Source organism: Pseudorasbora parva, chromosome 7 (assembly GCF_024679245.1).
Source record: "Pseudorasbora parva isolate DD20220531a chromosome 7, ASM2467924v1, whole genome shotgun sequence".
In the NCBI taxonomy this organism is placed as follows: Eukaryota; Metazoa; Chordata; class Actinopteri; order Cypriniformes; family Gobionidae; genus Pseudorasbora; species Pseudorasbora parva.
In genome coordinates this window covers 18,913,858-18,940,199 of record NC_090178.1, presented here as the reverse complement: position 1 = coordinate 18,940,199, position 26,342 = coordinate 18,913,858, and the positions used below count along the sequence as shown (strand labels likewise).

Below are 26,342 nucleotides of genomic sequence, written 5' to 3'. Positions count from 1 at the left end.
TTTACACAAATTTAAAATTAAAATTTTATTTAGAAGTTGAAATATACAATGTATAAAAGGAGCAGTGATCACATTCTGGCTGTGGGTTTGTCAGGCTGAGGCCCCACCCACTTCTCCCCTGAAACACAAAAAGAAAGAAAATGATTGGAAAAGTCAGTACATTATATCAACTAAGATTTTATTATCCCAAGTTTACTTAAGAATCTTTTGGTTTAAAAAAATGATAAAGTGCCATAAACCATCAAGTAATAAATATAACCATTATACTAAATAATAAATTAAATAAAAACCCAAAGTTACCAATGCAATGAGCAATGAGCTCAAATCTGTCAGAACCAAAGAAGACCTCAGCCTTCCCGTTCACATGACACACAATGGACGGTAAACCAAAGCACTGCAAAAATGGGGGAAATCACTGTAAGGAAAATTTTTGTTAAAAAAAGACAAAGGATGCAAAGATGCAAGTAAAAGGCACACTGACTTTATACTCCAGCGCTTCCTGTGTGACCCTCTTTAGCTTGTCTTTGATTGGTTGAGATTTGGCGATGGTCAGAATTTCCTTCACCTCATTGGTTGAGAGACCTGCCTTTAATCCTGCCTGTGCAAAACAGAAAAGCATTACATTAGTGAAAAAAACACTGAAGACAAAGCCAGTGAAGTACAATGGATGATATCAAGAAATGCTTACATAGTTATAAAGTAATAGAAGATTACCATGATGATTTATTCTAATTAGCGATTTTATAATGTATGTTCTACATCTGAAACCTCTTCAGTTAAAATCAATACTAATAAATCTGTTATTTTTGTGCTGAAGTTAAAGAGCTAATCTTGGGTGTATACCTCAGTGAGTGAGGCGGGAAGGGTAATGTCCTGATCAGTGCTCCACATTCTTTTCCAGAGCTCTCTAGACACCCTCTCCAACAGCACGTCTCCCTCTTTGTCCTTCTCTGCTACAGCTGTCACAAAGCGCATCGCATTCAAAGTGCCTACATGGAAAGATGGAGGATGAGAGAAAATAAAAGAGAATGTGACAAAGTGACTCACATAAAAACACAAGACTTAAAAACTACCCTTTTTAGACTACAAAACAAATATTTTTTTTCTAGATGAGAGAAATCCACAAGTATAGCTTGCATTGTGCATGTGGCCATCATAAAACAAAACAGCAGTTTGAATACCTTTCTCAAACATTGCCCCAATAGGGTCTACAGGTGGATTCAAAGGGACCACAAAGTACTGAGACAACCGCTGCAGGTCTACGTCCATGTAATACAACTTATTAGGGATCCTCTCAGGGGGCTGGTTACCTAGAAATAGAAGAAACTTGATCATGTATTATCTTATCATTTGATAAATGTATAGTATAATTTATGCTTTATTAGCGGTTACATGATTATTGCTTCAAGGAGAGCCATATTTGGTGCATTTACATTATATAAGGTGAATAAATAATTAGCCTACATAAGAGATATATTAACTATTTGAAATGGCCATTAATTATTGTATTTATATCTTGTATTTAAGATGTTTTTGACCTGTCTGAAGATAAGAAGTCACCATAAATATCACATTGGTTTTGGTATTTTAAGTAGGCTTTGTGTGTAACAAAGACAGGCTCAGGATGCAAATGCAAAGATGCTCTTTATTTCCGACAACTCATGGTCGAAACCGGTAAACAAACAACAATACAATATCCCTGTCAGACACCACGTCCATCGGGAGGCCATGTAATCGAAAGACGTGATCAATGACAGTAACCGCTGTCTCCTTAGCTGAGGGTAATTTGAGTAAAGGAATAAAATGAGCCGCCTTCGAGAACCGGTCCCCAACAGTCAAAACAACTGTTTTGCCCTGGAAGGGCGGTAATAAAATCTAGAGCGATATGGGACCAGGATCTCGAAGGGACTAACAGCAGTTGCAATAACCCATCCTGTAGACGATTGGAAGTTTTACCAGTGGCACAGACCCAGCAAGCTAAGACAAAATTGCGGATGTCGTGAGCAATACGTGGCCACCAGAATCGTTGCTTTACCAAAAAACTGGTACGGTGAACCCCTGGATGACAAGCTATGCTGGAACAATGTCCCCACTGAATTAAGTCGGACCGATTTTCCTCTGGCACAAACAAACGATTTGGTGGGCAGTGGGGTGGAGGCGTTACCCCTTTTAAGGCAGATATAACCTTTGATTCGACCTCCCACCTGAGAGTGGAGACAAAAAGAGTCTTGGGTAAAATACACTCGGGAGTAGACGGATGTTCGGATTGGTCAAAAATTCTAAATAAAGAGTCGGGTTTGATGTTTTTGGAACCCGGGTGGTATGAAAGAGAAGTCAAAACGTCCGAAAACAATTGCCCACTGAGCCTGCCTAGAGTTGAGTCTTTTGGCGGTTCTAATGTATTATAAGTTCTTGTGATCGGTCCATACAATGAAAGGTACCTTTGACCCTTCCAACCAGTGACGCCACTCCTCCAGGGCTAACTTGACAGCCAACAACTATGTTATCAATGTCATAGTTTTGTTCAGTAGTTGGCTAGTTGGCTATAATTGCGAATAAACCGCTGATAGAAATTGGCAAATCCCAGAAACCGCTGTAGGGCCTTACAGGAATCTGGACTTGGCCAATCTATCACAGCCATAACCTTGTCAGGGTCCATACGCACTCCCTCAGATAAGATGATGTACCCTAGAAAAGGAACAGACTGTGCATGATGCATTTCTCCGCCTTGACAAAAAGCTTATTTGCTAACAACCTCTGAAGCACTCGTCTGACATGCTGAACATGATCCTGGAGAAGATGAAAAAAAAATCAATATGTCATCCAGGTAGACATATGAACTGGTCGACCATATCTCTGAGCACGTCATTGACGAGTGCCTGGAAAACCGCTGGGGAGTTGGACAGCCCGAACGGCATGACCAAGTATTCAAAGTGCCCCCTAGTGGTATTAAACGCTGTCTTCCATTCATCACCCTTCCTTAAGCGAACCTACGTAAATCCAATTTTGTGAAGATGGATGCTCCCTGCAATCGCTCGAAAGCTGAAGACATCAACTGCAAAGGATAAGTATTCTTTACCGTGATGTTGTTCAGCCCTCAGTAATCAATACACGGTCACAGAGATCCATTCTTTTTCCCCACAAAAAAGAACCCCGCCCCCGTTGGAGATGAGGAAGGGTGAATGAACTTGGATGCTAGCGAATCAGAAATATATTTCTCCATAGCCTCCCTCTCTGGAACAGAAAGTGAATATAATTTGCCCTTAGGCGGAGAATCTCTGAGAGTGCCTGGAACAAGGCGCAGCATGGATTCAACCACATCATGTTTATTTTAGGTTTCAGACATTTAAATGCGCATAAGTAGCAGCAAAAACACGCTGATGTCTATGGAAGTGGCAATAACTCCTTTATGACAGTTTTAATTTGACTGTGTTATATTCATATCAGACAAACATTATATAAGTTACTATATAGTTTACTTACTTTAGGCACCAGTACTGTTTTAATAGTACCTGTTTGGCACTGAAATCGTCAAAAACCCAAATGATTCCCAACCCTACTCTTGAACAACAGACATCATCAGAAGCGTATTGCCAAAAAGGACTGCTGAGTGGTCCAAAATGATGTTCCCTGAGGAAAGTAAATTTTGCATTTCCTTTGGAAATCAGGGTCCCAGAGTCTGGAGGAAGAGAGTAGAGGCACACAATACACGTTGCTTGAGGTCCAGTGTAAAGTTTCCACAGTCAGTAATGGTATGGGGTGCCATGTCATCTGCTGGTGTTGGTCCACTGTGTTTTCTGAGGTCCAAGGTCAATGCAGCCATATACCAGGAAGTTTTAGAGCACTTCATACTTCCTGCTGCTGACCAACTTTATGGAGATGCAGATTTCATTTTCCAAAAGGACTTGGCACCTGCACTGAGTGCCAAAGCAACCAGTACCTGGCTGAAAGACCATGGTATCCCTGTTCTTAATTGGCCAGCAAACTCGCCAGACCTTAACCCCATAGAAAATCGATGGTGTATTGAGAAGAGGAAGGGGCGATAAGCCAGACCCAACAATGCAGAAGAACTGAAGGCCACTATCAGAGCAACCTGGGCTCTTATAACAACTGAGCAGTGCCACAGACCGATCGACTCCATGCCACGCCGCATTGCTGCAGTAATTCATGCAAAAGGAGCCCCAACTAAGTATTGAGTGCTGTTCATGCTCATACTTTTCATGTTCATACTTTTCAGTTAGCCAATATTTCTAAAAATAATTTATTTGTATTGGTCTTAAGTAATATTCTAATTTTCTGAGATACTGAATTTGGGATTTTTCTTAGTTATAATCAACAAAATAAAAAATGAAAATAAAAAATAACACACAAAATTTTTTTAACGGAATAGTTGTTTTTAATTATTTTCAGGTTGCAACATATTTGCCCAAATGATCACGGGCAGGTGTGAATGTAACAATCTCATGACAATAACTCAGTAGGAAGGATAAAGGGTTAATTCACCGACAAATGATTATTTACTTACCCTCATGTCGTTCCAAACCTGTAAGACCTTGGTTCATCTTCTGAATATTTTTATAATAAATAAATTATATATAAATAAATAATATTTTTGATGAGCTCTCCGACCCCTCCATAGACAGCTATTTAATTAAAAGGTAGTAAGCACATTTTTAAAATAGTCCATGTGTCCATTGGTCTAAATCAATGTCTTTTCTACTTTTCTGGGCCTTGAAAGTGTTAATTACATTGCTTTCTATGTAGGGGTCAGAGAGGTTAACAAAAATATCTTCATGTGTTCCAAGGATGAACAAATGTCTTACGGGTTTAGAACAACATGAGGGTGAAAAATTAATAACATTTAGGTAAACTAGCCCTTTAATGTAATGTGTTGTGAGGAAAAAAAGTCTTCTTCTTAAGCAAAATCAATCTAACAACGACTATGCCGTGAGCAGCACCTAGAGACCAGAAGTTATATTTCTATTTGTAGACCTGCTGACATTAAAAAGTAAATACAATTTAAAAAAAAATCAGCAGCCAATTTCTTGACCAACGGTTAACTTTGTAGTATTTTTTTGATTTCGATTTAAGACAATTAAATGTTTATTACACATTTAACATGACACGGCCAAAACTTAGACTTAGACTTGAGGAGACAACAAAGCTGGGATGCCTGCAGAAAATCTGACAATCTCACTCTGGGCCCATCTTCCTTTGCCTGCCCCAATTATTTTATCTTAAATAATAAAAGTAGCCTATGCTATATAGCCTACATGTCTGACACTTTTTAATATTTGTTATTCTTAAATGTTATTTTGTCTTGTTATAGTGTGAACCGCACCTGATAATAGAACTGTCTGATTCTGATTTTTGTATATTTTGTTAATGTAAACATGCAGTTTCTCTATTACCTGATACATGCATGAGTGCCCCTAAATATGCTGGTTTATATTTGAGGTCGATGTTCCAAACATTTTTATAGCGACACAGCACCTAAACACACAAAATCAATATAAACATGAAAACATTTAAAACAGCATGGATTTTAATGAACTATACTAAAAGGGGAAAAACACCACGTACCTCAAATGCCATCCAGGAATACGGAGAAACAACGTCAAAAAAAAACTCGACCACTTTTCTGTGATTGGACATCTGTAATTAAGCATAATATCCGAACATGGACTAAAAGTGTCAAAACATATAATTTATATCATGCATGCCTACACCGTAACGTTACCCTTGGCGTTAGTCAGCCCGTCTCACTGATGTACATGAAGAGAAGAAACTGTATATGAAGAGAAGAGCCAGCGCGGTTAAATAGACCCACCGTTTACGTCAATCTCAACGATTGTTTTGATCTAGTATTATACAACACCGCCGTCTATGGCTGGACCGGCGTCAATATATTTAGTCCAGCTGTTGAACAATTTATAGACCTGCTAAAAAAAGTGTGGAGGACCAACCCTGCATAAATTAAAAATGAATGAATGAATAAGTAAATAAATTAATGAATAAATAAATATACACATATGTAAATTAATAAACAGATAACTAGATAAATAAATGTGATAATAGGAAAATAAATAACAGAATAAACGACGTGATAAAATAATGTCAAAATACATTTTGTATTATCTTTCCCTTAATTTATTATTTTCTGCTTTTATAATTTTTTTTATTTTTTAACTTTTATTTATTTGTTAATTAATTTTAATATTTATTTTTACATTTATTTATTTATGCGTTCATTTATTTTTTACATTTATTTATTCCCACGTGTATTTATTTTTTACATTTATTGATCGATTGATTAATGTATTTTTATGTGTGCAACATGGAAATGAGGAGGGCGGTCCAGCTTCAGCGCATCAGTGGTTGAGAGAACTCACGCACGCTGCACGCACAGTCAGCCACAGAATCGTCGGACCAGCTGAGGAGTTATCAGTAAATGACGATCGGGGTGTTATTTCACAGACACCAAACAACTTATCAATGTTTCCAGCAGTTTGACCCATTGAGAGATAAGTTTCAATGGTACTTATAAATAGTGCCATATCTGACTCGCAAAGATTTTGAACTCGATAGGTTGTTGTAAATGGCTCTATGGCGGACCTTTCACAAACAGCTAACGTTAGAGAGTTGCGCTAATTAGTGAATGAAGTCGAAAACAACGCATCAAATTACTGTTGTTAAAATTAGATGTGCTTATCGATGTTTTAGGAGGGTTATATTCCGTTATGAATGTGGAAGTACAGACTGAAATTTTACCGCAATAATTGATACACTGTGCAAAATAGCTACGTCCCAGCACATTCAAAATCTGTGCTAGTCAGATGGTAGGTGGGACGAGGAATACCATCGTATTTTCTTCCGATAAGTACCTTTGAAACTTATCTCTCAATAGGTCAAACTGCTGGAAACATTGAGAAGTTGTTTGGTGTCTTTAAAAGATCTATCCGGTGCATTTACCGACAACTCTCCTCAGCTGGTCTGACGATTCTGTGCGTGAGCTTCAGACTGGTGAGTTCTCTCAACCAATGATGCGCTGAAGCTACACAAGTATGGAGAGAAAACAGTATCTAAACCTTCCACAAATGTACGTGAGAGATCCACATTCGCGTGTACCAATCCACAAATGCACGCGAGAGATCCACATGCGCACGCACCAATTCACAAATGCACGCGAGAGATCCACGTGCGCACGCACCAATTCACAAATGCACGCGAGAGATCCACACACACAAAGCAATCCACAAATGCATGCGAGAGATCCACACACACAAAGCAATCCACAAATGCATGCGAGAGATCCACACACACAAAGCAATCCACAAATGCACGCGAGAGATCCACATGCGCGCGCACCGATCCACAAATGCACGCGAGAGATCCACACACACAAAGCAATCCACAAATGCACGCGAGAGATCCACACACACATTTGATTATGTGTAAATTACACACCTGTAATTTAATGCACAGTAAATCACAAGTCTTTGCATTGGTGTTCTTCTTAGAATGCCCCTGAATATGCGCTTTTGTACCTGTGGAATGTTTTGAGACTGTCGTTCTGTGGCCTTGATTCACAAATGCACGGAAGCCTGTCGAGATACCCCTCGCTGCAGACTGTAGCGCGCTGACGTCACGAATATACGTCACGAATATTACGTATCGCATATCTTTAAAACGCATGCGCAATAACGTGGTGACAGCGCATGCGTGTACTATTTGCGTTATGCGGTGATGTCACATGTTTTGATTTCTTGTTTGACGTCCCACGTCTTTAAAATGCATGAGAAAACTTGACTTAATAGGTTAATAAAATGTTAAAAACGCTAAAGTAATAATAAAAAACAGCAAAACGGAGTACACATATCCTTGGTTTTGACCATGCCATCTGAAGTAAAACAATATAATTATAAAGAATTACAGAGTATACACTCTGTGTATTTTATTTAAACTAAGTGTAGTTTAGATTACAACTCTTTATTGTCCACGCAGGTGGAAATTCATCTTTAGCCTCACAAAAATTATTAATTTGAATTCCCAATTCAATACAGCAAACACACGAAGAAACTTGCAAGAATTACATGCCCCATGCATTACAAACGTATAAACTAATTACGCTAAGACCATAAATAAAATAAGTAATATCACTAAATAAATAAATAACCACCCTTAGTAACATAATGTACATAGATCATTAATTGTATAAAATAATGGCAGATGGTATAAATGTGTTATTTTCACATTATGTTGTAGCCTACATTGTTCTTCTTTATTTTTGTGTATTATATTTTTTGGACAGTTTCTGTTGCTTTGACAATACGGCATGTAAAACATTTATGCCAATAAAGTAGTTTGATGTTAAACTGATTACATACAGTACATTTTCAGTGTCTATATCCCATATTATAACTCATAAGAGTGACAACTTTCTTTTATTTCAAAGCAAAGCAGACATCGCTTTTATCATTATAATTACAGAATTATGTACACATACAGATTATCATACACACATATACAAACATTCAACCCGAGCAATAGCCCTCATCCTCGTTATCTGGATGAAATCACCTCAGGTCTCCCCATCCGCCATCAGGAGCAGACCCGGGTGGGCAGTCCTTCGATAGTGCAGAGCAAGCACAGTGTCAATGAGCAGGGCACCCGAAACTCTTGTTTGTGTTCTGTGGAAAATGCACACCAGTTCTAGACACCTAATTTAGATAAAATATAGAACAAACAATGTTGAATAATTTTGAAGAAAGGCATTAACATCGTACAGGGTCATACCAGGACAATATTTTAAAATGTATTATTGGAAGAAGTTAGACAAAGATATGCTTGAGTGTTATTAGCTTTGTCTGTAAAGTACCTAAGAGACTTATTTTATTAAGAATAAAAACAAGATAAAAAAATTCTCAAGACAAACTTTAGATTGAAAAAGCCTAGCCTGAAAGTTTGAAATAGTTTCAATAGCTATGAAGTTTGAAGATTCATTAGTTCAAAGTAGTTTACAAACTGAAAGTTTACAGTCTATCAGAAACAAAAACATGATAAATAGATAGACACAGACAGACATAACAGACAAACAATATATATATATATATATTTTTTTTTTTGGCAAGACAAACATTACAGACAGACACATTACAGACTGGCATGACATGCAGGCAGACAGACACATTACAGACTGGCATGATATGCAGGCAGACAGACACATTACAGACTGGCATGACATGCAGGCAGACAGACACATTACAGACTGGCATGACATGCAGGCAGACAGACACATTACAGACTGGCATGACATGCAGGCAGACAGACACATTACAGACTGGCATGACATGCAGGCAGACAGACACATTACAGACTGGCATGACATGCAGGCAGACAGACACATTACAGACTGGCATGATATGCAGGCAGACAGACACATTACAGACTGGCATGATATGCAGGCAGACAGACACATTACAGACTGGCATGACATGCAGGCAGACAGACACATTACAGACTGGCATGACATGCAGGCAGACAGACACATTACAGACTGGCATGACATGCAGACAGACAGACACATTACAGACTGGCATGACATGCAGGCAGACAGACACATTACAGACTGGCATGACATGCAGGCAGACAGACACATTACAGACTGGCATGACATGCAGGCAGACAGACACATTACAGACTGGCATGACATGCAGGCAGACAGACACATTACAGACTGGCATGACATGCAGGCAGACAGACAGATATTTGATTTGTTTTCAACATAAATTCCCATAATTTTATTAATTCTTTTGAGACTCCAATTTACATTTGCATTCCATGTAAATGCATCTCTGTTTAAAGATGTTTAAATATCTATTTGGAAAAACAAGACAAAAATTAGGATTTTTATTTTATTTAATTTTTGCAATGCATGCAACAATCAATGACATGACTTCCTTAATTTAAGTCTTTCTGCTCTATTTTAAGACATCTTCAAATCATTAATTTGCTTAGAGGCACACATGTTAAACATTAATAAATTAAACATTTATGACGCTCTATATGGCATCCCTAACAATTAAAAGCTGTTAACACAAACACACAATTGTAAAAAACAACATAAATACACTGCTTATTGACTTACTGCCATGGAATCCATACCTTTCGAGCGAACGCTAACATCATCCTCAGGTGATTGAAGTTGAAAATGAATGTACGCGCATGCGCGAATACACAAAAGTGACATCATCGGCGCGCATGCGTATTAAATACCGACGAAACGTCACTTTGCGCATGCGCGCTAACACATTCGTGACGCAATATTCATGACGTCACCGCGCTACAGTCTGCAGCGAGGAGTATTTGGGCCTGTCCGTATCTGTCCCAAAGATGCGATACAGTGTTATTCCTCCAGAGGGCGCTTACCGGCCTTCGAACTGAATCTTCCAAAGGGCTAAATTCATTTTGTTTTCTGACTTGGTGAGACAACTGAAGTCTAAACATTTTTCACTAAATATCTTATGCATAAATACAAATATAGAAAACAAACCTTTTTTTATTCTTCAACATGAGATCAGAAAATATATAGCCTATTAAAAAAAAACATTCGGATAACAGGAAAGCTTTTACGTCTTTAAAATGATTTCTGTAACTGTTGGTCATTACTAGGCTCAGTACTATCGCAAGTGCTGTGCCAAGTGTGAGACTGAACAGGGCAGGCAGAGGGGGGAGCTTTGGGTGCTCGAGCCCTAGCCCTTTTTCAAAATAAATCAAAAGTGCCCCTCTCAGACAAATATCAATGATAATATTTTTGGTCAATAAAACAAAATAAATTTGACTTATAATAACATGACAATGTGTACAATATTAACGAATGGCTCAAAAGTCGGAAAATGTCTGTTTATTTTTTCTTATCAGTCCTAAGTGTTGCCATAGCGCGTTGCTATGGGTTAAGCTAAAACGCTTAACGTGAAAAACGCTTAACGTGGCTTAATGCACTAAAGGCATCTTTACACAGCCGAGTTAAGGCGGGTCTAACGCGGGTCTGTGTCTGCTCAAAATTCTGTGTAAAGACGCGATGCCACATTAAAGCAGACTTAAATTATGCCGGGTCTGACCCACCTCGGCCCCTAGTATCAAAGGCGACATAGAAGCGGTTTTGATTCAGTGTAAATGAACGCGAACCTGTGCCGCCTTAAACTACATCATTGTCATGACAACCACGTTTCAGCCAGCTCACTAGTCGCGAGAATCAAGAAGCAGCAAGGAGACAAACTATCTAGGAATTAAAGTAAATGCTTTCTGTACTCACGTCAAGCTAACCACTGTAGTGTTTGTAATCTTCCTTTTAAGAGACTGGCAGATCAACGCACTGCAACATTTCCCCTCAGAAACGGTAAATGCTGTAGCCTACCCAGTCGGCGTCACTGTGCAACCCAGTAGGCTATTATAATCTCTTGGAGAGATATTTTATATTAGATGTGATATTTTCTGATATATTCTATCTGCTGTCCTACATGTCGTTAAAATAGACTGAAGTTTGGATTTTTCCCTTAGGCATAGTGCTGCAGCCTAACAACTTGAAATAGGCTATAGCTCAATCATTATGGTTGTAGGCTAATTTGTCTATAAGCAACATTGTAGAATATTTGAGTTTATTTAATTTTTAATTATCATTATTATTAGGCTATGTGCATATTTATTTAGAACATTTAGCTCATTCGTTCCCCAGTCGGGTTGTAGCGAGAGAAGGGCTAAATGTAGGTAATTTGCATGGTGGTAGTTTTTACCGTTTCGTTATTTTGGCTCGAAATTTCGTTTTTTTTGTGGAAATAACTGAATTTAGAAATGCTTTTAAACAATTGTTATTAGCCTAATAATAAAAAAATGAATTAAGACAGCGTTTGGAAATTTTGAAGTGCATAAACAATATTCCCAGAATATTTGTTGTTATTGTGACATAAAAGTCGAACATTTATAGTTTATAATTATGCATATCACCTAGGCTATCTGTATCATGTGGCAAAAAATTACAGAGTGAGTTGTTCCCGCTGTCACGAAGGAACAAAATGCGGCGGCGCTTAATTTCAAAAACAAAGGGTTAAAGAAAACTATAATGTCATAGTTAGGCTATGTTTAAATATTAGCCTATAACATAATGTTTTAATTAAATAGCCTAACTGTTTGTAGGCTATAGGCCTATTTAATAAAGACGCGAACAAAAATCGTCGGTAATGGATTGACGTGTGTAACGTTTTTCTTTTCACAATTAGACAGAATTGTCAAATATTCGGGTTCATGTTATACGAGCTGAGAACTAAACTTCGTTTTGGGGAAATATTACAACCCTGACCACTTTTACAGTCTATGGGCTCAGAGAGAGAGAGGGTGCAGGTGCTATAATGGAGATTCCAGATCGCTCTTCTTTGGTCAGAACCACGGAGAACGACCGCGGACAGGTCCGTCCTGCACCGAAACAGCAGCGAGCGCAGACACAGAGCGGCCAGAGAAATGGAGGAGCGACTGCAGTAGGCTATGGTGTTTGTGCAAAACTGCGGAAAAACTGCAGAAAAAGAGCGGGTGTTGAAACCTGTCACCGAGAAAAGAGTGGGTGTATCCCCCACGGATGCGACGCACTGTAGCCTAGTCTACATGTGAATGCTCTAAAGTGACTTTCTGTTTCTTTGAAAAAAACTTTGGATCTTTTAATCCTGCGGTATTCTAACCCGTAATAATGTAGGCTATACTTTCGTTATAGCATTGTCAATCAGGCACAATTTTATTAAGAAATATAAAATAACTATACCGTAGCCTACAATAGAAGAATTGCAGAATTACAGTGTAGACCTACAGAATTATGCCAAACATCAAAAGCGCTTTATAGAAGGCAGAAAAAAACTATTTTTTTGTTATATATATATATATATATATATATATATATATATATATATATATATATATATATATATATATATATATATATATATTTAGGTCTATTTTTATACATTTCATTATTTGTTTTAAATTAATTTATAACACTTTGTTAAAACTGTAGTTTTAAATAATGTTCAACGCATTGTTACCCGCGATTTTAATTCCTGTGTAAATGCATTTATGCCGCTTCAGAGAATGATTAAACGGTCTGTGTAAATGCACATTTTTGGGATTTTATGCCGGGTCAGAATCGGTTTCTGTGCCGCGTTTGCTGTGTAAAGATGCCTTTAGACTGTTAAAAACACACCAAACTCAGGAAATATCATAGCCCAGAATATGAACGCAAGGCGTTTTATTACACGTTAAACGTTTTTCTCCCATAGAAAACCATTATAAGAAAATGCTTAACGTGACTTAATGCACTAAGACAGTGTTAAAAACACACCAAACACCAAAAGGAAATATCATATTAATACTGTCTTAGTGCATTAAGCCACGTAAGCGTTTCCATGCGTTCATATTCTGGGCTATGATATTTCCTGAGTTTGGTGTGTTTTTAACAGTCTTAGTGTTTCTAACAGTCCACATTGTCATGTTATTATAAGTCAAATTTATTTTGTTTTATTGACCAAAAATATTATCATTGATATTTGTCTGAGAGGGGCACTTTTGATTTATTTTGAAAAAGGGCTAGGGCTCGAGCACCCAAAGCTTCCCCCTCTGCACGTGCCTGCCCTGTTCAGTCTCACACTTGGCACAGCACTTGCGATAGTACTGAGCCTAGTAATGACCAACAGTTACAGAAATCATTTTAAAGACGTAAAAGCTTTCCTGTTATCCGAATGTTTTTTTTAATAGGCTATATATTTTCTGATCTCATGTTGAAGAATAAAAAAAGGTTTGTTTTCTATATTTGTATTTATGTATAAGATATTTAGTGAAAAATGTTTAGACTTCAGTTGTCTCACCAAGTCAGAAAACAAAATGAATTTAGCCCTTTGGAAGATTCAGTTCGAAGGCCGGTAAGCGCCCTCTGGAGGAAGAACACTGTATCGCATCTTTGGGACAGATACCAAGGGGGTAATCTAGCGCTCGGAAAGCGTTCCACCCCTAGGGGCTGCCATTGCTAACCAAGCCATCACCTGCTGTTAGCATCCCATTGACTCCCATTCATTTTTGAGTCACTTTGACAGTGAATAACTTTACATCTGAGGCGTTTAAAGACTCCATTTGTCCACTGTTTACTTCTAAAGAAACACGACAATGTATAAAAGGCTCCGTTACCTTGTATCTTACACTATCGCCCCGCAGAAGCTGTTTTTGTAAAAATAGGCTAACGATTGCGTCATAACCAAAGCGACTCTGTCGCACAGTTGAGAAATTACCGTATAGACCTGAGGAGACGCTCGCAGGCAATCTTTTACTGTCTATGAGGCAGTCGGGGGGACGTGGAGACATAAAGTCTGATAAAGTCAAGAGAGAAGAATGGGGAGAAGCCCATAGTGAGCCAAAAGCAACGGGAGAAAATATTTAAACAACGTGATTCAGCTTTCACTTTCCACATCTACTAGAAGACCTACAGCTGTCAGACAGGAGGCTCACGTCACATCTACGTCCTCAAGCTCAGTCTGAGCCTGCGCAGTTCGCTCAGCCATCAGGAAGTGAGTGCCCCTATACTGACATCACTTAACGCCGTAGAAGGCAATGGGATCCCTCCGTCCATTTCTTTTACTGTCTATGACAGATACGGACAGGCTTCCGTGCACTTGTGCATTTGTGAATCAAGGCCACGGAACGACAGTCTCAAAACATTCCACAGGTACAAAAGCGCATATTCAGGGGCATTCTAAGAAGAACACCAATGCAAAGACTTGTGATTTACTGTGCATTAAATTACAGGTGTGTAATTTACACATAATCAAATGTGTGTGTGGATCTCTCGCGTGCATTTGTGGATTGCTTTGTGTGTGTGGATCTCTCGCGTGCATTTGTGGATCGGTGCGCGCGCATGTGGATCTCTCGCGTGCATTTGTGGATTGCTTTGTGTGTGTGGATCTCTCGCATGCATTTGTGGATTGCTTTGTGTGTGTGGATCTCTCGCATGCATTTGTGGATTGCTTTGTGTGTGTGGATCTCTCGCGTGCATTTGTGAATTGGTGCGTGCGCACGTGGATCTCTCGCGTGCATTTGTGAATTGGTGCGTGCATTTGTGGATTGGTACACGCGAATGTGGATCTCTCACGTACATTTGTGGAAGGTTTAGATACTGTTTTCTCTCCATACACAAGGACCGCCCTCCTCATTTCCATGTTGCACACGGAAAAATAAATGAATCAATCAATCAATCAAGAAATCTAAAAATAAATACACGTAGGAATAAATAAATGTAAAAAATAATAATTGAAAGCATAAATATAAAACTAATGTAAAACAAATGTTAAAATTAATTAACAAATAAATAAAAGTTAAAAATATATATTTTATATAAAAGCAAAAAATAATAAATTAAGGGAAAGATAATACAAATTTTCATTAAAAATTAATCATTTATTTTATCAAGTCGTTTATTGTTATTTATTTTCCTAATATTACATTTTTATCTGTTTATTAATTTACATAGCCAATGTGTAGGCTATATTTATTTATTTGTTCATTCATTTATTTACTTATTCATTCAATTATTTTGTTTTTAAATGTATGCAGGGTTGGTCCTCCATACATAATATGCAGTAATGTTGCTAAGAGTGTCATTAATGTCATAGAAAGTGTTTTATGAATGGATAGACAGGATTTAATAGTTTTTTTTACTGTTTCTGAGTATGTGTGTGCGTTAACAGAACGTGTGATTTTAACCGATTGATTCATTTGTGTGTGTGACATGTGCAGGTGATAAAATCATAGTGAAAACACTTCTCATTGCTGTGTTCTCTCTTAAATCCATCCAGTGGCATCTGTAGGTCTCATGATAATAAAGCCTTCCTCAGCAGCAGTTCCACTGGTCCCGTGTTTTCATTCAACTATTCTACATATGTTTCATTTGATCTACTGTGATTTTCATGTTGAAATATTAGGGTGGTTGAAAGTGATGGGGATGTAAGCCTCCCCCAATAATGCTGCCTTCACGTGCTATTGGAATTATCGTAAATAGTTTTCGATAGTTTCTGAGGTAAAAAATTGCACATGAACGCTCTCTAATGTCGTGTTTACCACTGGGAATTTCGAAAATAATTTTGATGCCCAAGTTCCCGAGATGGGCGTGGCATAACCGTTAAAAATGGCGGATATGAGACGAATTTCTGCTGTGGCAGGTGTTGTTTTAGTTTTTTATTAGTTGTTTTATTAAATTTAATTGTCTTGTCAGTAGTACATAAATTAATAATCATTTGAAGCATATTGTGTTTTAAAACCCATCAAAAATCAAATGCGATTGACCATCATTCCAGAATAGTGAGCAAGCTGACTATGGATAGTGTGGTAAAAGTAGCTATACAATAGGATCATGTATGGCTGAAAACTATTGCATTTTAGTTTTTAAGCAGCCTTATCTTGTCTACATTATGCCTTTATTGTGAATGTGATTATAAACATTAACAATATGCTTTCGTGTTATGCTGCTATGTTTGTCAGTGATTCTATGATTTTCTGGAAACAGGAAATGACTGAAATGGGTTACAGTGTTAAAATAACGTTTTCCCAAGACGCACAAAAGTATGAACATGGCGTCCTCCAATCTTTCCAACAAAGCACCTGAACACAACAAGATCGCAATCTCGACTTCTGAAGTGGGAAGTAGGAACCTTCTGATAGCACATGAAGGCAGCATAAATTACACCCCCGCTAGCATGATTTAAAATGTTGCTTAATTGTTTTCAGCATGTTGTTAGGCATGAATTTACATGTTCGCTAACATGTTTTAACATTTTTGCTAGCATGTTTTAACACATTGCTAACATGAATTAACATGTTGCTAGCATGACTTAACATGTTGCTAGCATGACTTAAAATGTTGAATTAGCATGTTTAGCACTTTGCTAACATGAATTAGCATGTTGCTGACCAGTGTTAATTTGACAGCGAATTTAGTTTTAGTCATAGTCGTTTGACTAAAATGCTATTTAGTTTTAGTCCTATTTTAGTCATCTGAATTGTTTTAGTCGACTAAATATACAGTAGATTTAGTAGACAAGTCGAATGGGTTTAGTTAAATTGTAATGCACTAAGAATTTCTTTAAAATTTCCAAACCCATAACACTCCTGAAAAAACATCTATTAACCTATTAAAATTAATAATATTAAAGTTTAAACATATAACACAGCCACAGATTTCACTGCTGTGACATAACGTCTCAGGTTACGCATGTTACCATGGTTCCCTGAGAGGGAACGAGACGCTGCATCGAAACGCTACGGGAACGCCTCTGCGTGATTGCGTCATGAAGCACTTGTGAAATCTGTCCAATAGCGCGGCGATACGTCATAGGCGGGTGATGTCATTGACCAGGAAGCTATAAAGCACACCCGGACCAAACAGTGTTAGCTTCTAAAAAAGTCGAACAAGTCGGTCACAGGCATGCCGGGAGTATGGCAAAGCGACGTAGCGTCTCGTTCCCTCTCAGGGAACCATGGTTACATACGTAACCTGAGACGTTCCCTTATCGAGGGACCTCGAGCTGTGTCAAAACACTACGGGAAATGCCCATGTCGCCATAGTCCCAAGTGCCTGTATACGTATGTGAAATCATCAACCCACAAACACCCGGGAACCTGGGGTAGAGGCTACATCCAAGTTGTAAAACCTCACAAAAGTGTGCGGAGAGGACCACACTGCCGCATCACAAACCTCTTGGAGCGAAACTCCTGACACCAGTGCCATAGAGGCTACCATACTCCTAGTTGAATGGGCTCGGACTTTCAAAGGTGAAGGCTGTTCAGAGGACTCATATGCGAGAGAGATAGCCTCAACTATCCACTTGCTCAACGTCTGCTTAGATGCTGGCTTCCCTTTACTCGGCAACCCAAAAACACACAAATAACTGATCAGATTTACGCCACAGGGCAGCTCTGTGGAGATAAGCATCCAAGGCCCTTACCGGGCAAAGCATTACAGGGCCCGCCACGTTAGTGGGGACCTTCGGTACATAACCTTCCCTTGGGAATAAGAAAGCTTTCACCATCCCAGGTGCGAACTCGAGGCAAGAGGGAGCAACCGAAAGAGCCTGCAAGTCCCCTATTCTTTTAAAGGACTAAATAGCCAGAAGAAACACCGTCTTTAATGTGAGAAATTTCTCTGGTACCTCTTCAATAGGCTCAAAAGGGGCTAACATTAGGCGGTCTAGTACTATGGCCAAGTCCCAGGTAGACACCCTCGAGGGGCGGCAGTGGCTCAGTGGTTCATGTAGGTTGTCTACAAACCAGAAGGTTGGTGGTTCAATCCCCGGTTCCACCTGACCAAGTGTCGAAGTGTCCCTGACCAAGTGTCCGAAGTGTCCCGACGAGCTGGATGGCGTCTTACATGGCTGACACCGCAGTCGGTGTATGAATGGGTGAATGTGAGGCAAAATGTAAAGTGCTTTGGATAAAAGCGCTATATAAATGCAGCCCATTTACCTCGAGCATGCCGCAGGTCTCAGCCTCAGTGTCCCATGAGGGAAATAGTAAAACGGGTTACCCATGGGTGCCTCCCTACTGATGCGCTATCTATAGGAATGTGGTAAGAAGATATTGCCCCCACATAAACCTTCAGAGTGGAAGGGGATAACCCTTAAGAGAACTTTTCTTGCATAAAATCTAGTACTGAACCAACCGGGCAGTGAACTGGATTTAAAGAACGGCCTGTGCACCAGGCGACATAAACTCTCCATTTTAGGCCATACAGTCTCCTCGTAGAAGGTGCTCTGGAGTGCAACATGGTTTCTATTACCTCAGTAGATAGACCTGATTCTACGAGCTGGGCCCCTCAGAGGCCAAGCCCACAGTTTCCATAACTCCAGGCGAGGGTGTACGACTGAATGGTGTACCGTCTTTCATGCATGAATTATGATAACCTCAGTGAGGAGTTTTTTTAAAAACCCTGTGGTCCTTTTTAAATGGAATAAGGAATTTTACTGGAAAGGGCATGAAAAACAAGATTTGAGATTTAATTGGTTGAGATTTAAGTTGTTTAAATAGTAGATCAGCAGAGCAGTTGTCTTTGTCAAGCCAACATAAATAGTAAAATAAACACTTTAAATTTTAATAACATTTCACAATATTGTGTTTTTTCAAATAAATGCAGTCTTAGTAAGCAAATAGACAAATCTAATAAGACTTACTAGATCATGGCTTGATTTTTTCCCGTTATTATTTAGTGTGTGTTTGCAGTTTGCAAATGTGAGTTTACAGTGAACACAGCAATGAAATAATTGAATTTACAGAAAATTAAAATATTTTTTTTATTTAGAAGTTGTTTAGAAGTAACAAAAAAATTTTTGTTAGAAATTAAAAGGATGCAAAGATGCAAGTAAAAGGCAAACTGACTTTATACTCCAGCGCTTCCTGTGTGACACTCTTTAGCTTGTCTTTGATTGGTTGAGATTTGGCGATGGTCAGAATTTCCTTCACCTCATTGGTTGAGAGACCTGCCTTTAATCCTGCCTGTGCAAAACAGAAAAGCATTACATTAGTGAAAACACTGAAGACAAAGCCAGTGAAGTACAATGGATGATATCAAGAAATGCTTACATAGTTATAAAGTAATAGAAGATTACCATGATGATTTATTCTAATTAGCGATTTTATAATGTAGGTTCTACATCTGAAACCTCTTCAGTTAAAATCAATACTAATAAATCTGTTATTTTTGTGCTGAAGTTAAAGAGCTAATCTTGGGTGTATACCTCAGTGAGTGAGGCGGGAAGGGTAATGTCCTGATCAGTGCTCCAGATTCTTTTCCAGAGCTCTCTAGACACCCTCTCCACCATCACGTCTCCCTCTTTGTCCTTCTCTGCTACAGCTGTCACAAAGCGCATCGCATTCAAAGTGCCTACATGGAAAGATGGAGGATGAGAGAAAATAAAAGAGAATGTGACAAAGTGACTCACATAAAAACACAAAAGACTACTTTTTAGACTATAAAACAAATATTTTTTCTATATGAGAGAAATAAATCCACAAGTATAGCTTGCATTGTGCATGTGGCCATCATGAGTCATCGTAAAACAGCAGTTTGAATACCTTTCTCAAACATTGCCTCAGCAGGGTCTGCAGGTGGATTCAAAGGGACCACAAAGTACTGAGACAGTCGCTGGAGATCTATGTTCATGTAATAAAACTTATTAGGGATCATCCCAGGGGGCCGGTTGCCTAGAAATAGAAGAAACTTGATCATGTATTATCTTTGTTATTTATTTATTTATTATGTGATTAATGTATAGTATAATTTATGCTTTATTAGCGGTTACATGATTATTGCTTCGAGGAGAGCCTGATTCATATTTGGTGCATTTACATTACATAAGGTGAATAAATAATTAGCCTACATACAAGATAAATTACCCATTTGAATTTACCATTAATTATTGTATTTATATTTTGTATTCAAGATGCTTTTACCTGTCTTCAGGTCACCATAAATATCACATCAGTTTTGGTATTTTAAGTAGGCTTTGTGAAATTGTCAAGCCTCCCTAAAGTGGGTCCTTATTGACTGCTTCAGTGTGATTTATTTATGAAATATGAAGCTCTAGGATACTGTCTGCTAACTAAAAGCTGAAATTTGTGTGTGTGTGTCATGTGAGAAGCACGACGCGTTGCCATGAAGCAATAAGGCGAAGCGTTCTAAAATATTTAGCCAGAGAATATAATAATGCTGAACTGAAGCTGGTTTTAGTGTTAAATTAGGCCTGTTGTAGTTAGGTTAGGTGGCTTAGCTTTTACTGTGAATTTAAAGTAAATTGTGTTTTGTATATCTATTTATATATTTAAGTATACTTTAAACTTTCAATAAAATTTTCAATTTAAAGAAGATTTAGAATAATAACTAATAAAAAAAACTAAAACAAAACAATAAAAAGCCATTCTTAAATGTCATCCACTGTCATTTTGTGGCTCTTTTTTATTTTTTAAGTATTGTTGCAGGCACCGGAATCGTAAAAAAAACCAAACGATACCCAACCCCACTCTTGAAAAACAGACAGGGTCAGGAGAGTCTCGCCTGGGCTAAAGACAAAAAGGACTGCTGAGAGGTCCAAAGTTATGTTCTCTGATGAAAGTAAATTTTGCATTTCAGTGATGGTTTGGGGTGCCATATCACCTGCTGGTGTTGGTCTCTGTTTTCTGAGGTCCAGGGTCAACACAGGTCAACTTCCGCATACCAGGAAGTTTTAGAGCACTTCATGCTTCCTGCTGCTGACCAACTTTATGGAGACGCAGTTTTTATTTTCCGAAAGGACTTGGCACCTGCACACAGTGCCAAAGCAACCAGTATGTGGCTTAAGGACCATGGTATCCCTGTTCTTAATTGGCCAGCAAACTCGGCTGACCGTAACACCATAGAAAATCTATGGAGTATGTGCAGAGGAAGAGGCGATATGCCACTAGTCAGTGCCACTAGAAGGCCACTATCAGAGCAACCTGGGCTCTCATAACAACTGAGCAGTGCCACAGACCGATCGACTCCATGCTACGCTGCATTGCTGCAGTAATTCATGCAAAAGGAGTCCCAACTAAGTATTGAGTGCTGTTCATGCTCATACTTTTCATGTTCATACTTTTCAGCTGGCCAATATTTCTAAAAATCATTTCTTCTAACTCGACAAATGCATCACCCAATCACAGGGGACACAGGGAACAACTCCAAATCACTTTTCAGCTCTTGTATTTAGTAATTCTTTCAGGTCAGAAAGTAATTTTACAGTTTGGCTCAATGATTCGATAAGGTTGATAACCTTAAAGAAAAAAAAAGAAAAGAATACATTATGCAATGTAAATAAAGACTTCTCCACATACAACTATCTCTTAATTAGTTAATTTACATATTTGAGCTTACTTTCCTTACTACTTCACTGTGGTGATCGTATTTTCTGCTTTTTCTGCACTCTAATTCTGCGTGCGTGCATGCATGCATCTGCCGTGTGAGTTTCACTTTCTCCCGCCTTCACTCTGCATTTTCCGCCGCTCGTTGTCATTTTCCGCTACTCCGTCAGTAGATTTTTATTTAGCTCCTCTGTTTTGCTGATTTTGCTGACAGTGCAGAAATCTCAGACACAAATCTGCTTTTTAGCGTCAATGTTTAGCTTCTTCCATTTTCTAATGATTGCTCCAACAGTGGACCTTTTTTCACCAAGCTGCTTGGCAATTTTCCCGTAGCCCTTTCCAGCCTTGTGGAGGTGTACAATTTTGTCTCTATTGCTGCGTCCCAATTCGCCTACTTATACTACGTCCTAAAAGTATGTACTCTTTTTGTGAAGAAAAAGTATATACTTTTGAGTGTGTAGCAGAAAAGTATGCAAGCTTCGGGACATACTACTTCGCCATCTTTAACGGACTCTGTCACTTAGTTACGTGCATCCCGTCACCGTTTAACTGCCCTGTCAATCATCGTCAGATTCGTCACAGTTCAAATCCTCCACATACAGATTAATCTCTTACCGTATCGGAGAGAAATGTAGCCGCTCGTTGATCTGCCATTTGTGTGTCTTTAATGCAGAGACTCTCCTCATGTGTTTGCAGTTTAAATATAATGATGCATTTAAAAGTTAATGGCCAAACGTGTCATTACAAAGGTTCACAATGCTGCTGCAGGTGAAATATAATGTGGACAACACTGAATAAATATATATTTTTGTCAGGTTAAATATTGATAGTTTGTCACTCAAACCCCTTTATCTAAATGTCTCTACTTAACCGTCAAACTCGCACATCCGTCATGTTTGTAGTATTTAACGCTTTTTATCCGCGTTTGTAGTTCTGATCGAATCCCCATACACCTCGCAGTGGGTTGTGGGCAATATCAGCCGATAGAGTGCCCATCGATTCATACTTCAGATTCGGACCGGAAATAGTAAACCATCCGGGAATCTTTGGAATACTCTTTTCAACATAATATGATTTGGGACATACTAATTCTATTTTCGAATACTATTTAGGATGGATAGTATGCGAAATGGGACGCAGGCTATGTCTTTGGACTGCTCTTTGGTCTTGGCCATGTTATAGTTTGATTCTTACTGATTGTATGGGGTGGACAGGTGTCTTTATGCAATGATCTCAAACAGGTGCATATAATTTAGGATAGTAAATGGAGTGGAGGTGGACATTTTAAAAGCAGACTAAAGCCTAGTTCACACTGCCCGATTTTCCCCCCGATTTTAAGTCGCCGACAGGTTTTGCGAAATCGCCGACAAAAGCCAGAGATCATAGGGAAATTGGTGCTCGTACACGCGAGTGACAATCACGCAGTGTGAATAATCAAAGACGCAATCAGAGAGAATTGCCGATGAGTATAATATAATACTTATTTGCAGCTGTATCATACAAATAAATAGTTTAAAAAATCATATATTGCGATTTCTGGATTTTTTTTTAGATTGTGTCCCTCACAGTGGAAATGCACCTACAATGACAATTTCAGACCCCTCCATGATTTCCAAGTGGAAGAACTTGCAAAATAGCAGGGTGTTCAAAAACTTATTTTCCTCACTGTAAATATGTATATATATTAGGGATGCACCGAATCCAGGGTTTGGGTTCAGCCGAATATTGGGCTTTTTGACTGGGTTCGGTTTCTGCCGAACCTTAGAATTTTTTTCCACCGAACCGAACCCTAGGCTTGCACTATGCGATACTGGTCAATGATGCCGCGGTTGATTATGGCAACATGTTTACTAGGTGGACCGTTCGAATGCAGTAGGCTATGAGAAAGTGAAAATGGAAATTGTGAACAGAAAATGTGTTGTTTGGCAGTACTTTTTTAGTCACAAGAAGGCAATTCAAGTCGAGGTATATGTTCAATTTGCAATGCCGATTTGTTTCGTGGTTGCAAGAACCCGAAACCATTGGTTTTCAAACCTGTCCTGGAGGACCCCCAGCCCTGCACATTTTGTATGTTTCCTTCATCTTTCTGGGCCTTGAAAGTGTTAATTACATTGCTGTCTATGTAGGGGTCAGAGAGGTTAACAAAAATATCTTAATTTGTGTTCCAAGGATGAACAAATGTCTTCCGGGTTTAGAACCACATGAGGGTGAATAATCAATAACATAATTAAAAATTTTGGGTAAACTAGCCCTTTAATGTAATGTGTTGTGGGGAAAAAAAAGTCTTCTTCTTAAGCAAAATCAATCTAACACCGACTATGCCGTGAGCAGCACCTAGAGTCCAGAAGTTATATTTCTATTTGTAGACCTGCTGATATTAAAGCTACACAGTGTGATATTTTCCCCCATCTAGCAGTGAAAAGGTATATGACCATCCAGTCAATAATAGTTTCTGTTCCTCTCAATTCCGATTTCGTTTGAACTCCTACGGTGGCCGATTTAGTCCAAGATCAACATGGCAATCCCCCTCTTCACATTCGACACGGTGCCATCGAGTCTTAAAACACGCGAAAGTCGAAGCTTGAATTTAACTTAATCATGAACGTCATCAAAGGGGCTTGGATTATATTTGGTCAAATCTTAAACGGAGAGCTTGTTTGTATATGCATTCACCTTCACAATTTCTTTTAGAAATGATGATCATGTTGGGTAAGTACTCTGTGTATCATTAAATTATGTTATTTTATTTAAGTCCGGCGAAGCTTGAATTTACGGGTATGTCCCTCTTTGGCTAATGTACTTACAAGATGGAGGGGCAACATGGCGACCAGCATTCGAAACCCCTCACCCGTATGTTTTTTCAATGGCATATTATAAACTTACGAGAATAATTTATAACTTGAAAGCAGTAAATATACATTAATGAGCACATATATTTTTTTAAAGAACTAAGTGTTTTTAGCTAAGAGTAAACTAAAAAAGTTACACAGTGTAGCTTTAAAAAGTAAATGCAATAAATAAATAAAAATCAGCAGCCAATTTCTTGCACAATGGTTAACTTTGTAGTATTGTTAAACTTTAGATTTAAGATAGTTAAATGTTTATTACACATTTAACATGACACGGCTAAAACTTAGACTTAGACTTGGGGAGACAACAAAGCTGGGATGCCTGCAGAAAATCTGACAATCTCACTCTGGGCCTTCCTTTGCCTGCCCCAATTATTTTCCTATTATTTCTGGCTTCTTCTTAATAGTGGTATGCCACCAGCTGGTGTGTTTTTAAAAATAAAGATTTAACAAGAGAACACACTGAAGGCCATGTAAATCAAAAGAGCATATTATTATTGTCCCAAGTGCAAGTTAGGAATAGTTGTTTACCACAGAACTGCACAGTGTGGGTCAACATAGTGTCTGAGGCCTAAAACCTTCTGGTTTTATTTACAAAGTACCCAGATGTTCTGCAAACATATCTTAAATGTCAAATAAAAGTATGCTATATATAAATGTTTGATACTTTTAAAATATTTGTTATTCTTACATTGTATTATGTGTATTGTTATATTAATATGTGTGAAGCGCACCTGATAATAGAATTGTCTGATTTTGAGTTTTGTATATTTTGTTAATGTAAACATGCAGTTTTCTTTTAACGTTACCTGAGGCATGCATGACTCCCCCTAAATATGCTGGTTTAAATTTGAGGTCGATGTTCCAAACATTTTTATAGCGACACAGCACCTAAACACACAAAATCAATATGAAAACAGCATGGTCTACAATTAACTATAGTAAAGGGCGACAAACACCACGTAGGCCTACCTCAAATGCCAGCCAGGAATACGGAGAAACAACGTCATAAAAAAACTCGACCACTTTTCTGGGATTGGACATCTGTAATTAAGCATAATATCCGAACATGGACTAAAAGTGTCAAAACATATAATGTATATCATGCATGCGTAGCCTACACACGTTACCCTTGGCGTTAGTCAGTCCGTCTCTGATGTATTTGAAGAGAAGAAACTGTGTTAAAGTTCAACGCGGTTAGATTGAGAAACAAACCACCGTTTACGACAATCTCAAAGGTTGTTTTGATCAAACATTAGTATTATACAACACCACCGTCTATGGTTGGGCTTCAGCAATATATTTAGTGCAGTTGTTGTTGGTAATTAATAGACCTGCTTAAAAAGTAAACGCTATAAAAAAAATATCAGGCTTAAAACTAACTTCGCCAGCCAGCCATTTTTTTGAACTACTGTTTCAGTATTATTGATACAATTTAAGGCAATTATATTTTTTATATATGTTTTATTATAATAGCATTACGTGCTGAGCTTGAATGAATGCAGTACAATTTAAACAAATGGAATTCCAAGTTTCCGGAATGTT

At 38.3% G+C, this 26,342-nt stretch overlaps 1 protein-coding gene and 1 long non-coding RNA gene across 4 annotated transcripts; both read right to left on the bottom strand.

Moving 5' to 3' along the window:
- gstk1 (glutathione S-transferase kappa 1) lies at positions 1-26,342 on the bottom strand. 3 transcript variants are annotated; one of them, XM_067448417.1, is made up of 9 exons: positions 26,280-26,342; positions 25,928-25,973; positions 25,770-25,841; positions 25,607-25,688; positions 20,149-20,277; positions 19,812-19,957; positions 19,453-19,569; positions 301-394; positions 1-118 (listed from the first exon to the last, which is right to left on the bottom strand). In XM_067448417.1, exons 3-9 carry the CDS (start codon positions 25,839-25,841, stop codon positions 69-71), a joined length of 690 nt encoding a protein of 229 aa, XP_067304518.1. In that variant the 5' UTR covers positions 25,928-25,973; positions 26,280-26,342; the 3' UTR covers positions 1-68. The 3 variants fall into 3 exon arrangements, with proteins under 3 accessions (XP_067304518.1, XP_067304517.1, XP_067304519.1); XM_067448416.1 differs by having other exon boundaries at positions 25,928-26,336; XM_067448418.1 differs by lacking the exons at positions 19,453-19,569; positions 19,812-19,957; positions 20,149-20,277; ... (2 more) ...; positions 25,928-25,973; positions 26,280-26,342 and adding exons at positions 482-598; positions 844-989; positions 1,182-1,310; ... (1 more) ...; positions 5,584-5,655; positions 5,741-5,899.
- On the bottom strand, positions 8,426-10,372 carry LOC137082873 (uncharacterized). The gene is made up of 2 exons (XR_010906417.1): positions 10,148-10,372; positions 8,426-8,720 (listed from the first exon to the last, which is right to left on the bottom strand). It is a non-coding gene; the product is annotated as an uncharacterized lncRNA (long non-coding RNA).